At 39.2% G+C, this 16,433-nt stretch overlaps 1 protein-coding gene across 2 annotated transcripts in view; it reads left to right on the forward strand.

The window, feature by feature from the left end:
* Window positions 1-16,433, forward strand: part of EXOC4 (exocyst complex component 4) — an 853,359-nt gene that overhangs the window by 670,917 nt on the left and 166,009 nt on the right. For both annotated transcript variants that reach the window (XM_055421289.2, XM_088834671.1), the window contains exon 12: window positions 9,140-9,276. In XM_055421289.2, coding sequence (XP_055277264.2) covers window positions 9,140-9,276 — 137 coding nt within the window. The remainder of the gene's footprint in view (window positions 1-9,139; window positions 9,277-16,433) is intronic.

Genomic DNA, 16,433 nt, shown 5'->3' on the forward strand with positions numbered 1-16,433 from the left:
GTTTCTCCCTCCCTCCGACTTTCTCCCTCTCTCTCTGTCTTTTCTTCCCTCCTCTCTTCCTTCCCGCTTTCTTTGTGCAGCTTCTGCCTTCCCAGTATTTTGCCCATGAAACTCCAGCTTCCTTAATGTTCCAAACCTCCCAGTTCTATCTCCTCAACTCAGTAAGACTTCCAGGCTCTGTTTAGGTACCACCTTCCGCATTATGGCCTGGAAACACCAGCTGGGGTGGCCATAGGGCTCGCTTCGTGCATTTTCCTTCTCCGGCATCTGAAAGCTATTGCTTCGTGTATCTCATCTGGCATTCTAGTTGTGTAAGCCAAGATTTCAAGCTGTTTTATACCAAAATACTTTAATATTACTTTACAGAGCAGGAGCATTTTCTTATCAAAATAACATTATCACTGTTATCAACATTAGCAGTACATTCTTAATGTCATATAATATCTAGTCTGTTTTTAAATTTTCCAAATGTTACAAAGCTGTTCTTCACAACTGGCTTTTCCAAACTAAGATTCCATCTAGGACCATAATTGTAACGTGGCTAAAGATAATTAGAGTGTGGACAGCGAGTTGCTTTTGGCACCAGCATTCAGTTTCTGGGCTCCACTGTCTAATACACTGCCCTCTTTCTCTCCATCTACAGGAAAAGGCCTTCAGCTTATCATTCAGGGTTTCCACACACTGGTTCTGCCCTGTCTGGTCAACCTTTCTCCAACCACCCTTGACTTCCCTTTGCTATGTGAGACCAGCTCAATCGTCCTTCGCAGCCTTTGCAACCCCGTTTCTCTAGCCTGAAATATTTCACCTCTTCCTTTCCATATATCCAACCTGACCCATCCTTCAGGCTCCTCCACTGTCTTTCACACTTAATTTCATGTCTTGGAATGCCACTCGTTTCTTGTTCTGAATGATATTATCCCAAGTGTACAGTCATCACCCCTTTGAAAAGAGACCATGCTTTATACCAAGAAGATTGCTTGGCAAAAATGAAGTACTGTAGCTGCTAATTTTATTACTATGGTAGTTCTGTGACCCTCCTAACATGTAGCACTGGGTAGTTGGCAGAATAGTAAACCTTTGAAATATGTTTGTGTTTAGAGGGGAGGGCAGACTTGTTGATTATTTTGCCTCTCTGGGTTCCATTACACATCAAGGGGAATTGATAACCAGGCCATAGAGTTAACATTGATTTGAAGTATATAAGTCAACAAGTATTCCTTTGTTATCTAGTGTTAGCTCAGGAAACAAAGATGCCCCCTGGGACCTCACAGTCTAATTAAGCACAACTGTTCCACACTTCTTTCCCCTTGCCTGCTGTTTGTTGTGTTCTGAATATGAAATCACAACCCCTTAAATAAACCTCATAAAAAGCCAGCTGTGCTTATAATGTTAGGCACAGATTGTATTCAACCATAAATGATCCTCTATTCAAAATGTTAAAAAAAATAAGTATTATTAGTAATTTACATCATATGTATTTCAAGTTTTTACTTGGCAGATAAATTTTATGGGCACTTTTGTGATTTCTACAGAGCTATAGTCTTTTTGATTGCCCAGAATTTAACCTTATATTTTCTTTGTTTAAGCCTACTTATAAATTCTACCTGACCCTTGAGGCTGCCAGAACTCAGAACGTATTTCCCTTTTGGCTATGTTTTTCTTTTCTGAACGGTAGAATAGAGCCTCTTGAAATTGTCTTCCTACACTTGAAGTGGATCATCTAGTGACTAGTGACATCAATTGGGATTTATTTGTTGTAATTTCTTGCTGGAGAAGGAATATTCAAAATATTTAGATACCATGTTTGTATGTGTTGTAAAAATGCCTCCAGGATCTAGCTTCCAGGGTCCTCTCTCTACCTGCCTTCCCAATCTGCATAAACACAGCACACTCTCACCCCAGCCATGAGGAACCATGTGCAATTCCCAGAATCCCACACCATTTCCTGATTATGCTATTCCATCTACCGTAAGTGTTTTTCCTGCCTTCTTTGTCAATTGACAAGTTACTATTTGTCTTTCTGGACTCAGTTCAATTTTAACATCCTCTTTCTCAGGATTCCTTCAACCCCTTCTACCCTAGTCCAATGAACTCTTTCCTCCTCTGTACCTCTACTGCCCTATATACAGATGCCCAGGGTAGCAGTGTCTATGACACTGTATTGTCCATATTTGTGAACATGTATGTCTCCTCCCGTGGAAAATTCTGAAAGAGATGGGACTACCCGACCACCTTACCTGCCTCTTGAAAAATCTGTATGCAGGTCAGGAAGCAACAGTTAGAACTGGACACGGAACAACAGACTGGTTCCAAATAGAAAAAGGAGTACATCAGGGCTGTATGTTGTCACCCTGCTTATTTAACTTCTGTGCAGAGTACATCATGAGAAACACTGGGCTGTGAAGCACAAGCTAGAATCAAGATTGCTGGGAGAAGTATCAATAACCTCAGATATGCAGATGATACCACCCTTATGGCAGAAAGTAAAGAACTAAAGAGCCTCTTGATAAAAGTGAAAGAAGAGAGTGAAAAAGTTGGCTTAAAGCTCAACATTCAGAAAACTAAGATCATGGCATCCAGTCCCATCACTTCATGGTAAATAGATGGGGAAACAGTGGCAGACTATATTTTGGGGGGGCTCCAGAATCACTGCAGATGTTGACTGCAGTCATGAAATTAAAAGATGCTTACTCCTTGGAAGGAAAGTTATGACCAACCTAGACAGCATATTAAAAAGCAGAGACATTACTTTGCCAACAAAGGTGCATCTAGTCAAGGCTATGGTTTTTCCAGTGGTCATGTATGGATGTGAGAGTTGGACTATAAAGCAAGCTGAGCACCAAAGAATTGATGCTTTTGAACTGTGGTGTTGGAGAAGACTCTTGAGGGTCCCTTGGACTGCACGGAGATCCAACCAGTCCATCCTAAAAGAAATCTGTCCTGAATATTCATTGGAAGGACTGATGATGAAGATGAAACTCCAGTACTTTGGCCACCTGATGTAAAGAGCTGACTCATTTGAAAAGACCCTGATGCTGGGAAAGATTGAAGGCAGAAGGAGAAGGGGATGACAGAGGATGAGATGGTTGGATGGCATCACCAACTCAATGGATATGAGTTTGAGTAAACTCCGGGGGTTGGTCATGGACAGGAAGGCCTGGCATGCTGCAGTCCATGGGGTTGCCAAGAGTTGGACACAACTGAACTGAACTGATGTCTTTTCCTCCTATCTAAGATTACTGGAGTCAGGAAATTTGCCTCTTCTGGATCTTTATCTCCTACAGTTAGGTTAGTATTCGGCATACAAGAAATATTTACTTAATAAATATGTATATATTTAATCAGTTTCTTAAATTCTCTGCTCTTTCTGCACAAAACTTCAGTTCTTTCTGAACAGTTCTCATTTGTAACAGTGGTCTATAATAGTATTGCCAACAATACTGCTGCATCTTCACATTTTAAAAATACACCCTAAGTGAAAATCATTTTAATAGAAGCCTTGTATGCTTACATATGGTATTCTCAGACAGAGTTTTGAAGGGATGCCTATTCATTTGTGTAATGGCTGGATATAAATTGTTCAGAGTTGAGATATAACATGTGTGCGTGTAACCACCGACCAGATGTCCCTCCCAATCAGTGCCCCTTTCCTCCCTTGCAATGGGTATTAATCTGGGCTCCCCAGAGAAACAGAACCAAAAGGAGGGGAAGGAGAGATGGCTGTGTAGATAAATATGTTCTAAGTGCTTGTAGCAGGAGAACCTAATGAAGGTTAGGAAGCATCTTCCCACAGAAAGGAATTCTTATCTAAGACCTGAAGGATAAGAGAAAGTCCTATAAGAAAGGAAGGTAAGGGACTGAACTTCATAGGCAAGAGCAAAGCCTTGAAATTAGAAGGAAAAGTGGAAGCAGCCTCATGTAGCCAGATCTTAGAGAACAAGGGTGAAATGGCAGTATTGAGGCTGGAGGGGTAGACAGAAGCCATGCCATGAAGGGCCCCATGGGTTGTATGAGAATGATTGGTTATAGAAGCATGATTGGAAAGAGTGTAGAAGTGGCAGTTTCCTTAGTCACCAACTCCTTGGATGCATAGTCTTTTACCAGTTAGCTTATTAAAGGAGCAAACCAATTCAGATTATTTTAAACATCACAGAAATCAAAATATAGATTTTAAACCAGAAAGAAGATTTCTGTCATTATTGTCGCCATTATTGTTTACAGCCAACAACAACTTGGAGCTGATAGCAACTGGAAGGACAATATGCAATAATGAGATCTGGCAACTTCTAGTTGGATATATCCTCCCAAACAGAAACATTGTCATCATTAAATATTAGGAAAACCCCCTCCCTCCACAATTATTGCTGTGTGTCTTGCTGAGGGAGTGTGGTGGGGCACGTCTGAAGTGATAGATGGATTTATCCTTTTCTTTCAAATTCTTCCTAAAGCAGTTTCCCAGGACCCTAGGCTATTTGCAGCATCTCTGAACTGTCCCTGATCCAAATGCTAAAACAGCACACGTACAGAGACCACATTCTCTAAAGTTTTTTGTTTTTTCCTGAGTTGAGAATTTATTTATACACCTTAAAACTTTAAATTAGCAATTCAGTTTGTGTGTATATATATTTATGGATTGTCATTAAAGAAAAGTAAAACAATTAGGTGAAATTAGGAATGTTTTTATAGAAAAGTCTAAGATCTTCGGTCTTTAGAACCATGAGAATTAAGATACAGTAATGTAGTAACAGAGACCATATTCTGATTCAACATTACCAAATCAGGCTTTTGAACCATCATCCTGCATTATAATTCTGTTCTGTCTTTTCACCTTGTTCTGAATGTGCATCAGTTCGTCTGATAAACATCTGTTGAGCACCTGCAGTGTGCCAGATACCTTCTCGTAGGCAGTAGAGGTATGAAGGTATAGTCACCCATCAAAAGGATTTTGTAATGTGATGGAAGAGACTGTAAGTAAGGAAGTGACAGACAGACAAATATCATGATATTGTTTATACATGGAATCTTTCAAAAGGGTACAAATGAGCTTATCTACAAAACAAAAACAGAGTTACAGGTACAGAAAACAGGCTTATGGTTATTTAGGGGCTAAGTGGAGGAGGGATAGATTGGAAGATCAGGATTGACATATACACACTACTGTATACAAAATAGATAACTAATAAGGACCTGCTGTAAAGCATGGGGAACTCTACTCAATGCTCCGTAATGACCTGTATGAGAAAATAAAAAAGAGCAGCTGTGTGTGTGTGTATAACTGATTCACATTGCTGTACACCTGAAACTAACATAACAATGTAAATCAGCTATACTCCTATTAAAAAAAAAAGTTTATTCCCGACCCAGGGATCGAACCCAGGTCTCCTGCATTGCGGGCAGACGCTTTACAGTCTGAGACACCAGGGAATCCCAATATAAAAATAGATAACTAATAAGGACCTGCTGTATAGCATAGGGAACTCTACTCAATACTCCGTAATGACCTGTATGGGAAAATAATCTTAAAAAGAGCAGCTATATGTGTATATATATATAGCTGCTCTTTTTTAGATTATATACGTATATGTGTGTGTGTGTATGTGTATATATATATAACTGATTCACATTGCTGTACACCTGAAACATAACAATGTAAATCAACTATACTCCTATTAAAAAAATAAGTTTACCACTGGTTGCTGTACCCCACTAGGACTTGGGCTAAGTGGACAAGGTCTTTAATGTCCAATCATGTTTATTCATTTATTCATTCATTAAAAATTTTAAGTGCAGAACCAAAGAGCTGGTCCTTACATACCATCTTCTTATTTTATATTGCTGATATATCCCTGTAAGAAACTTTAGTCGTTTATTCTTCATAGCATTTTTTTTTTTTTTTTTTTGCCTCAGCTATCCTGGGATTTTTTTTTTTCCTGTTCTCATTTTTCATGTCAAGCTCAGACTTATTACCTGGTAATAGGTTGCAAGAAATGAGAATTGAGTTATTTTTAAACAAATATCAATCATGTGTGATATGTTTAATGGTAATTATAATGAATAAAATCAAGGTTTTACTTATGATGAAGTCATTATAGTCACCACTGGCAAATCGCCAAATTAATAATGAGACAATAAATCATTTGTGATGCCAAAGGGACCAAATAAATGAAAACAGGATTGACCTTGTTAGACATTTGATATTTTCAGTATTTATCTGTCAGAGCCACTGATTTGGAAATTGTTATAAATTCTTGGAAAATGGAATCTTTTTCCCCTGTAAAAATGCCCATCATTTGGCAAACTACAGTGTCATTTTCCTTGAAGAGAATGTAGTGATTGATTATCCAGAGTGCTACCATGACAAGGTAAACCAAGCAAATAGCTGGAAAATTGTATATAATCATATAGCATCACATAGGCTCTGTGTGGAGCACAACCATTAGAATTAAACCAAGGCATTCTAATCATTCCCTGCAGGTACTTTCTGTTTACCCCAAAACCTTTATCTCCAGGGGATATTTCTATGTGCTTCCAACCTCCCCTTCCCCTCCAATTAATATCAGCGTAATTCTAGTCACCCAAAAGCCCTGGGATAAATACAGACCAAATGGAATCCACCCAAAGAGACTTCAAAATGCAAAGATGTGTGTGTCTAGCATCCTTCACATATATGACATCCCTCACATTATTTATATGAGTTAACATTATTAGTCCTGTTTCTTTGATTAGTAGTACTGTGCTGAAGAGCCTAAGAAATTACAGATCACGTGAAGAAAGGGAAGGATGGGAAGGTTATGTTTTATTTTGGGTTTGTTTTTTTTTTTCATAATTTAAGTTGACTGAGTTTAAGATTTTTTAGTTGGAGGGTGATTGCTTTACAGTGTTGTGTTTGTTTCTGCTGTACAGCAGTGTGAATCAGCTGTAAGTGTATACATATCCACTCCCTCATAAACCTCCCTCCCACCCTCCTGCATCCCACCCGTGAGAGTAGCACTGCCATATGCACACTACCGTGTGTAAAGCAGATAGCTCGAGGGAAGCTGCCGTGGAACACAGGGGAAGGTTTTAGAAAAGAAGAGTCCTAGTGTCACTTTTGGGAAGTTGATAGTCTAATCAGGAGGAACAAACACACCCGAGATGACCGGGAAGCGTCACACGGTATTCCCCAAGTCTGCAAGCACCAAGGTACCAGTTGAGTGATGAAGGCCCGTAGAGGACCATCAAGTTCTCCTTGGTTACCAGAAGGCTAGATGGAGCCATCAGAAAGGCAGGAGCTCCCCAAAACTGTCCCAGAGTGGATTATCAATAGCAGAATGGGAAATCAAACCAGGCCCTTTCTCTCAATGAGCTGAGCCATCTGCTTGTGCTCATCTTCCCTGCAGTGTTTCAGATTTTAAATGGCCTTTGTTAGGATGGCTGGAGTCCGCTCTCCTTTATTAATTGCTGTCCACGTGTGGTAGGATATCCTGTGTTCTTAATCAGGATGAGGATTTTTGATTCTTCATAGCAGCATAGGGACATGTAGCGGAGCAGAATCAATTCCTGTCACTCACACACAAACACCAAGGAACAGAATTATGGATCAGGGTGAAGCTACAGTGCTTTAATCTTAAAATCAATACAGAAAAGGAAGTTGAACTTGTGGGGATTCTGTAGAGACTGTAATTTGGTTTCCCATGGAGTTTTCCCTACACAATGTAACTGCTCCTTCCTTTTCATCTTCTGATTATTTTACTTGGCATGTGGGGAGAGGAGAGGCAAAGAAGAAACCTCTAGAACCAAATAAGCCTAAATAAGCACATACGTGTAAACTCATAACTTAAGCTGGTCCTCCACTGTGTTGGGAAAAGCTGTACACTTTTGTCCATTCTTTTTGTCTGTAGAAGAAAGAAAACCAAAACCCTGTACCCCATAGTCTGTATTTAAGCATAATAAAATGCCTTTGATTATTTCAAAAGTTACTGTCAGACTGGAAAAAAAAAATTAATGTTTACTTTTCTGGCTCAGTCTGGAATTCTGTATAAATAAATACATATTCATCAAACCAGTTATTGACCAAAGGATTCCAAAATGCTAAGCATGCAATTAATATTTACTCCAGTGTAATTGTGCTCTTTGGGAAAGAGACACAAACAAATGGTTTGAACAATTATAACTTTTCCTTTTTTCTGGAGTGGCTTGCCACCTTCTTTTTCTTATTCTTAAGCAAAAATTTAGAATTTATTGAAAATGCCTCTGTTTAGATATAGCATTGTTTCACTGCACAGTATTATTAGTCTCTAAAGATGAGTTTATTTTTTCCCTTGGATATTCCTTTAATTCGCTTTTAAAACACATCTATTTGGACACTGCTTCTACAGTGACAAAAACAAGAAGTACCAGATCTCATGAGAAATGTTTCTAAAGCGCAATGGTGTAGTGAAAAGATTGAAGTCTGGAGTCCTTGCTTTGCTCTTTTCTTTTTCTAAGCCTATTTCCTCCTTTTTACACTGGGGATGGTTAAGGGATTCAATTGATAGGTAGGTTTGTTGAGAGGTTTAAATGAGATAAAGCATGTACAGTGTCTAGCTCAGTACTCTGCACTTGTAAGAATCCATAAGTGTTATGATTATCATTATTATGTGAGTTTCAAGTGAGGGTAACATATGCTGTATATGTGAAAACATTCTACAAGCTGTAAGGCACAATACAAATGTTATTTGGTATCCTTAATAGATTGATGGTTTTGAAAGTTTTAAAAACAACTCCTGGAAGGCTTTTTCTTCAGGCTGCCTGTCATGGATCCCTAATCTGAAAGTAGAACCATTAGGGTAATAAATCTGACTACAACTGAATATGTATTTCCTTTCTTAAAAACCACAGAGAGTTATCTTGTGGATGCCAAGAATTTTGTGAAATCAATTTGAAATTCCCTGTCCTGTATCCTTCCATAAAAAAAAAACCACCTTCTCAGGTCTTGGGAAGATCAGCACTATGTAAGATACGTATTTTGTTTTTCATGAGTAGTTTTAAATGTCATGTCCTTCTAGGAAAGTTCAGGTGCCTTAAGTGATTACATCCTTTAGTTGTCCTTCCTTGTCCTACACATGACCTGAGTCAAAACCCTCGTAAGTTTCTGTGTCCTCTCTGTGTCCTTTTCCAGAGCACAATCATTGTGGAGAAGACAGTGCAAGACCTCATGAACCTGATGCACGACTTGAGTGCCTACTCAGATCAGTTCCTCAACATGGTGTGCGTGAAGCTCCAGGAGTACAAGGATACCTGCACTGCAGCCTACAGGTAGAGCATCCGCTGGGAGCTAAGCAAAAGTCAGTTTAGAACTTGACCACTGGGGTGGTTGGTGGCATTGCCGTCATAGCCTAAATTTCCACCGTTATAGAAAAGGGCCATCCTTCAGTTTGTCTAGAAGCCTGATGAGAACATATACGAAAGCGGTAATCTCCTGGACACATACGTGAATATCAACAGAGTGGAAGGGACAAAGCCACTTAGGACCGCCACTGAGTGGCTTAGATGAAGTGTCCACCTTGATTTTTATGAACATCTAGAATCACAAGGTGTGTCTTCCTCAAGGAAATTCCAGATCTTGATTAACCCCTCTTGTGATGCTAAAAGATCTTTAAAGAAAGCAATTTTGAACTCTTAGCAACCCTTAATAATCTATATGATTTTCTTTTAGTTAGTACAAATGTATTCCTCCTAATATTTGATCTGTAGCGTTCCTACTGTCATGAAAGGATGGTTACCCTGTTTTTAGCATCAGTGGACATGAAAGGTCATTGTTATAAACTTGAAAACCTTTCGTTTTCCTCCAGATTTCTTTTCTCTGAGTTCAAAATTCTCTTTGAGCTTGTGGAAAAGATCATAGCACTTCTTATAAAAAGCTAATAATAGGAACAAATTATGGTCTGGTTGACAAGATCTGAAACAATTAGGGAAGAAAAGAATGTATAATAAAATACTAAATTTTATGTAATATATAATTAAGGATAGACAGTATAACACAGGATCAGGTACTACTTGTACACTAGAGACTGTAAAAGCAAAAGGAATAAAACATGAAAGAGAGTGGCAGGCTGGAGTCAAGAGAAATCTCACAGAAGGTGAGATAGATTCAGAACCTTAGAAAGATGGATGAGATGTAGGGAGGTGGAAAGAAGAAATAGGAACATTGCAGGGATAAAGAATCAGCAAAAGCGTAGTTATCTGATATTCAGATGGACGGTTGAGGAGGGAGAGGTTTGAATGGAACAGAGTTCCTAAGAGAAGATAGTAGGAAATAATGTTGAATAGGAAAAGTAAGACCATACAACAAAGGGTCTTAAAAAATAGGACCTGGAAATTTAGATGTTGAATAGTAGATTATAGTGAAATGAAAGTGAAGTCGCTCCATTGTGTCCGACTCTTTGCGACCCCGTGGACTGTAGCCTAACAGGCTCCTCCATCTGTGGGATTCTCCAGGCAAGAGTACTGGAGTGGGTTGCCATTTCCTTCTCCAGGAGATCTTTCCAATCCAGGGATCAAACCCAGGTCTCCTGCATTGCAGGCAGATGCTTTACCATCTGAGCCACCAGGGAAGCTCAGTAGATGATAAGGGGCCATTATAAGTAAGCCAGGAAACAGTGTTTAGGGAAGATTAATCTGGCCAAGGGATGTAACATAGATTAATGCTTAACCTCCTTAACTCAAACAATAAGTAATATTTATCCACAGTTACATGAACCAAAAAAAAAAAAACAAACAGTCATTTCACTGAAAGATGCACTCCCAGTAATATTTTTTTTGTTCAGTAATTATTCGTCAAGAATGTTAATACATTTAGGTTAAAATCATACATATAATCAACATATATGTTATACTCAATTGTGTAATTGTGATACACAAGTGATAATTCTAATGGCACATCAAACAAAAATATGTTAACATTTAGTATTTTGATAAAGAAAATTTAAATTTTTAGATTTTAATTAGATGAATTTTTTGCAGAAAACTATAAATAGATTAATAATAAAATACTTTTGAGCATTAAGATATATTCCATTAGGATAAAACTTGGTGAGGAAATGAAATAGAAATAATATTTCAAAGAGAAAAATGAAAAATGTTTAGCCATTAATAATAATTAATGAAGTCACTAAGTTGTGTCCAGCTCTTTGCGATCCCATAGACTGTAGCTTGACAGGCTTCTCTGTCCATGGAATTCTCCAGGCCATAATACTGGAGTGGGTAGCTGTTCCCTTCTTAAGGGGATCTTCCCAACCAAGGAATCAAACCAGGGTCTTCTGCATTGCAGACAAATTCTTTACCAGCTGAACTACAAGCTTATTTTCATATATTTTAAATGTATCATGGTAGATATCAAATCCCTGAGGTACTGAGATTCTATTGGTTGCACTTAAAATAGTGATTTAAAGTATCAATATTTATAATGTGCCAAAAATTATGTATTTTATAACCATTGAACTCATGCTTTAAAAAAAGAAAAAAAAAACACCCTAAATTTCAATTTTAAAATTTGGGAAAGAGAATACAGTTTTTCAAAATTCCTTTAAGAGATACACATAAAAATTTTAAAAGCCATTGCCTTTGTTAGTTGCCCTTGGTTAGTTGTCTAAGAGTGGAATTTCTGGACCAAAGCTGTATTTTCAACTTTACAAAACCAAATTCCATAATGGTTGTACCAATGTGACATTTACCAAATGGCAGTCAGAAAACATACTTTTAAAATCTATTTTTACCTTTACTTTAAGTGGCATTGAATTTTAAGGTTTTTTTTTTTTAAAGCAAGGTATGTCTTCTCTTTCTTATATTTCATTAAGGGCAACCCATAATTTCTAACAAATGATAATGCTGATGAGTGTTATTTATAATGGAGATTGTATAGCTTACTAAATCCACAGAGCACAGTGATCACTGTTGAACATCCTTGTTTTGAAATGATACTCAGATTGAGTATAGTTCTTTTTCCTGGAGTGTTTCCAAATCAGTTTCATCCTTACACGTGAACAGCCCTTCAGATATGTGAAGATGACTGTCGTGGTCCATTTAGTAGTTTTGGTTTTTTCACTCTAGACTGAGCATCCTTGGTTTCTGATACATCCTGGGTCCGCAAACCATCCTACTCTTCTTTCTTCATTGCCATTAGCCTGGCAGTGTCTGTCTGAAAAAAGGAGCACTCCACTCTGAGCCCAGTGTTCCAGATGTGCTCTCACACTTCAGCAAAACCACTGCCTTCTTCTTGTAGGACCCAGTGCCGAAACACATCCTTCATTGCGTGTGAATGTGTAGGACTAAAGCAGTCAGTTGCAGATTATATCTTTAACAAGCTTACATTCTTGGTAAAGCGTAGAAAGGAAAATAGGAGACAAACCAGGCATGTACACCCACAGCATTAACTTACGATGGAAAATATGGTAAGATAGGCAATGATGACATGCTCTTGGAAGAAGAAATTACAGAGGACAAGAAAGACTTGGTGAAAGATACAGACTTGGACTTGTGAAGAATGAGTAGGATTTTTAAAATATTTGTTTATTTGGCTGCATCTTTAGTTGCAGCATGCAAACTCTTAGTTGTGGCATGCAGGATGTAGCTCTCTGACCAGGAATCAAACCTGGAGCCCCTGCGTTGGGTGTGCAGAGTCTTAGCCTTTAGACCACCAGGGAAGTCCCTAAAACAAGGAGGATTTTTTTTTTTTATTCTTTTTTTTTTAATTGGAGGCTAATTATTTTACAATATTATATTGCTTGGTTTTGCCATACACTGACATGAATCCGCCCCGGGTGTACATGAGTTCCCCTTCCTGAACCCCCCTCCCACCTCCCTCCTCCCTTTATCCTCCCTCTGGGTCATCCCCGCACACCAGCCCCGAGCATCCTGTAACATGCATCGACCCTGAACTGGTGGAGGATTTAGACGGGATTTAAGCTGAAGGGCTGAAAGAATGAAGGAACAGAACAATGTCAAGAAGGTGGGGAAGAGCAGGAAAAGGATGAACAGATGATGAGTGAGTATTTGGGTTTTGGAAAAGATGACCAAGCCAAAATAGAGGCTGTTGAATACCAGGTTCAAGGAACTTGACCTTTTAAAGTTAGGTAGTGGGAACCACTGAAGATGAGTAAACAGGGAGTGCCAGGGCAGACCTGTGCCTCAGGGAGATGTTTCTGAGCTTGAGCAAGATGGACTGGAAAGGCAGGAGTGTGGAGGTGTAGTGGAGAGAGGCAGAGCGCCTGAATCAGAGGAGGCGTGGGGGAGATGGAGGGGAGGGGGCAGACCAAGAGACACGAGGGGTGAATTTGTAGGACGTGGTCACTGTCTGGCTGTAGAGGGTGGGAAAGTGTAAGAAGAAATACTAGCTGAGATTGGCCTTATCTTTTCTAAGCTGTACTTGAAGGAATTTTTTTTTTAACTTAAATTCAGGATCTCACATGTAGCCATTGGACTTAATGTTATTTTTAGCTCATCATTTCAGTCCATTGAGATATTTTTGAATCCTCATTCTGTCATCAAAAAAATCAAACCTATTCCTCCAAATTCCATGTCATTCTTGATTTTATAAGCAATGTTTTGGTTTCTTTGCCTATTTCATTTTAAAAATGATTGACGGGACAGGGTTAAATTAAAAACTTTGGGGCATATACCTCTCAAGACTTCTGTTGAGATTGACATCCATATACTACTTGGTACTTCAGGGGTTCATATGTTTTTCTCACTATAAACCCTTGACTATAGCTCAAGAGCAGTCTCTGGGGCCTAAATTTCGCTTTGTCATCTATTAGCTTTGACCTTGAACCAAGTTACTCAGCCTCTCTGTGCCTTACTTTTCTCATCTACAGAAAGAGAAAATAATAATTCTTCTCTTACAGGATTGTTTTGAAAATGTCAACATTTTGGAGCTGTCTTAGCAAAACAGTAAGCCCCCTCCCAAATGATTAGCTATTTATTTTGTTCTGATAATGACAATGATGATGATGACAAAGATTACCTTTACTACCATCCATGATCAACGCCCCCGTATTTCATCATGCATCCTATTAGAGATTAGATTTCTTACTAGTGTCCTCCCAGTTCTGATCCTTATAATTCAGCTAACCCTTCCTTCTGTATCCCCATGATGGGCATTAGAAGACAGCAGTAGACAATACCTAGTTCTTTGTTCTGGAATCCTCTCATCCCTTCACTTTTAGGATTCATCACCTCCTGCTTTGCCAGACTTTTTGTTAAGAACTCTCCATCTTAGAAACAAAATCTCTTGACTTTGAGCCAGATTTTACCATTTCTTCATTCAAGTCAGTGACGTAGCCAGTTAGGAAAGGAACAAAGTCATGTTACTTGTTTAATTGTGAGATCTTCCTGTCTCCTAGTGAGTACCACCTCCTAATTGTTCAAAAACCATCATTAATAATCTAGAATTTTTTCCTATAGTTCCAAACTTACCCAATTTCTGTAATTTACCTTCTTTTATGAACATCAGGGCATTTGTTCTCAGGCATTTTTCTATCTGCCAGGATACATCTAAGATTATCAGCAGTGGTTCTATGAGTCTATGCTTTGAATTATTTCTGTGCCCCAAGGTTCTTGCCTAAATTTATTAAACCTATCAAAATATTATTTAATTTCAGTTACTTTTGACACAGTTTTGATCCTTAAAACAGATCATTTGCTTGGTTTCTAGAATTTCATTCATTTAATGAATGTTTATTGAGTACTTATCCCAGGATTTGTAGATATAGCAGTGAACCAAACAGAAAATATACTGCTTTCATAGGGTTTACACTCTGTTGGAGATGGGAGAGAGGAGATATAAAATAAATAGAGTAAATAAATCCATAAAGAATTTTAGAAAATAGTAAGCCCTGCGGGGGGAAATGGAGTAGAGTCATATGACCAACCTAGACAGCATATTAAAAAGCAAAGACATTACTTTGCCAACAAAGGTCCATCTAGTCAAGGCTGTTTTTTCCTGTAGTCATGTATGGATGTGAGAGTTGGACTATAAAGAAAGCTGAGCACCGAAGAATTGATGCTTTTGAACTGTGGTGTTGGAGAATACTCTTGAGAGTCCCTTGGACTGCAAGGAGATCCAGCCAGTCCATCCTAAAGGAGATCAGTCCTGGGTGTTCATTGGAGGGACTGATGTTGAAGCTGAAACTCCAGTACTTTGGCCACCTGATGTGAAGAGCTGACTCATTTGAAAAGACCCTGATGCTGGGAAAGATTGAGGGCAGAAGGAGATGGGGACGACAGAGGGTGAGATGGTTGGATGGCATCACCAACTCAATGGACATGGGTTTGGATGGACTCCAGGTGTTGGTGACGGACAGGGAGGCCTGGCGTGCTGCGGTTCATGGGGTCGCAAAGAGTCGAACACAATTGAGCAACTGAACTGCACTGAAAAATAGACCCTGGGATATAGGAGAAGAAGGTTGCAGTTTTCAGTAGGGTGCCCTAGTAGGCCCTGTCATTTTGAAGTTTGATAAAAGACTGGAAGGAGTTTGGGGAGTTAGAAAAGATTATCTGGAAAGAATGCCCTGGCGAAGGACAGAGGCCCTCAAGCATGACTACACATGACACTTTTCAGAACCAACAGGGAGGCCAGCGTGTCTGGGGTAAACTGAGCAGGAAGGAGCTAGGAAGATACCCAAAAGGAAACAGAGGGCCAGGCCATGTAGGTCCTTGTAGGCCACACTGTAGGGCTGTTGACTTCTATTCTGATTAAAACAGGAGCCATTGCAAGAGCTGTGCCTACAAGCAGATATGGTCTAATTTTTATTTCAAAACTCAAGTATTGAGAGTAGGCTGTAGGGGGGACACAGATGGAAGCAGGGAGGCTGACGAGGGCCTGTTGTGGTCATCCAGGTGAGAATTGCAGCTCATACTGGTTGGCAGCAGCACAGGGGGTGAGAACTGGTTGAATTCTGAATACATGGTTGATCTTTGAACAGCCCAAGTTTCTACTGCATGGGTCTGCTACCAATATGCGCATTTTTTGAATAAATGCAGTACCTGGATTTTCATTCTGCACATCTTTAAGTGTGGGGGAAAGTTTGTGTTTGATTCCAGCATGTGGAATCAAAAGACTTAGGGTTTGGGTCCTGATTCTGTCCAAACTGTTTCAGTTTCCTGTCCCTGGGTGAGTCACTAATCAATCTTTGGTTTTTGAGGCAGAAATAGTATATGGATTTTTAACTGTGTGGGAAGTCAGCGCCCCTAACCCCAGGATTGCTCAAAGATCAACTGTATTTGTAAGGGCCAGCTAACAGAACTCCCTGCCAGACTGGATATAGTGTGAGAGAAAGAAAGGTATCAAAAATAACTCAGATTTTTCATTTAAATGGTAAAAAGTCAGAGTTGCCAGTATTGAGATGGAGAATATGGCAGGTTTGAGGGCAGGAGATAAGATTCCAATTTGGAGTGTGTATTAGGCAACCACATTG

This window comes from Moschus berezovskii, chromosome 3, assembly GCF_049115385.1.
Source record: "Moschus berezovskii isolate FMDL1 chromosome 3, NW_MosBer_1.0, whole genome shotgun sequence".
Lineage (NCBI taxonomy): Eukaryota > Metazoa > Chordata > Mammalia > Artiodactyla > Moschidae > Moschus > Moschus berezovskii.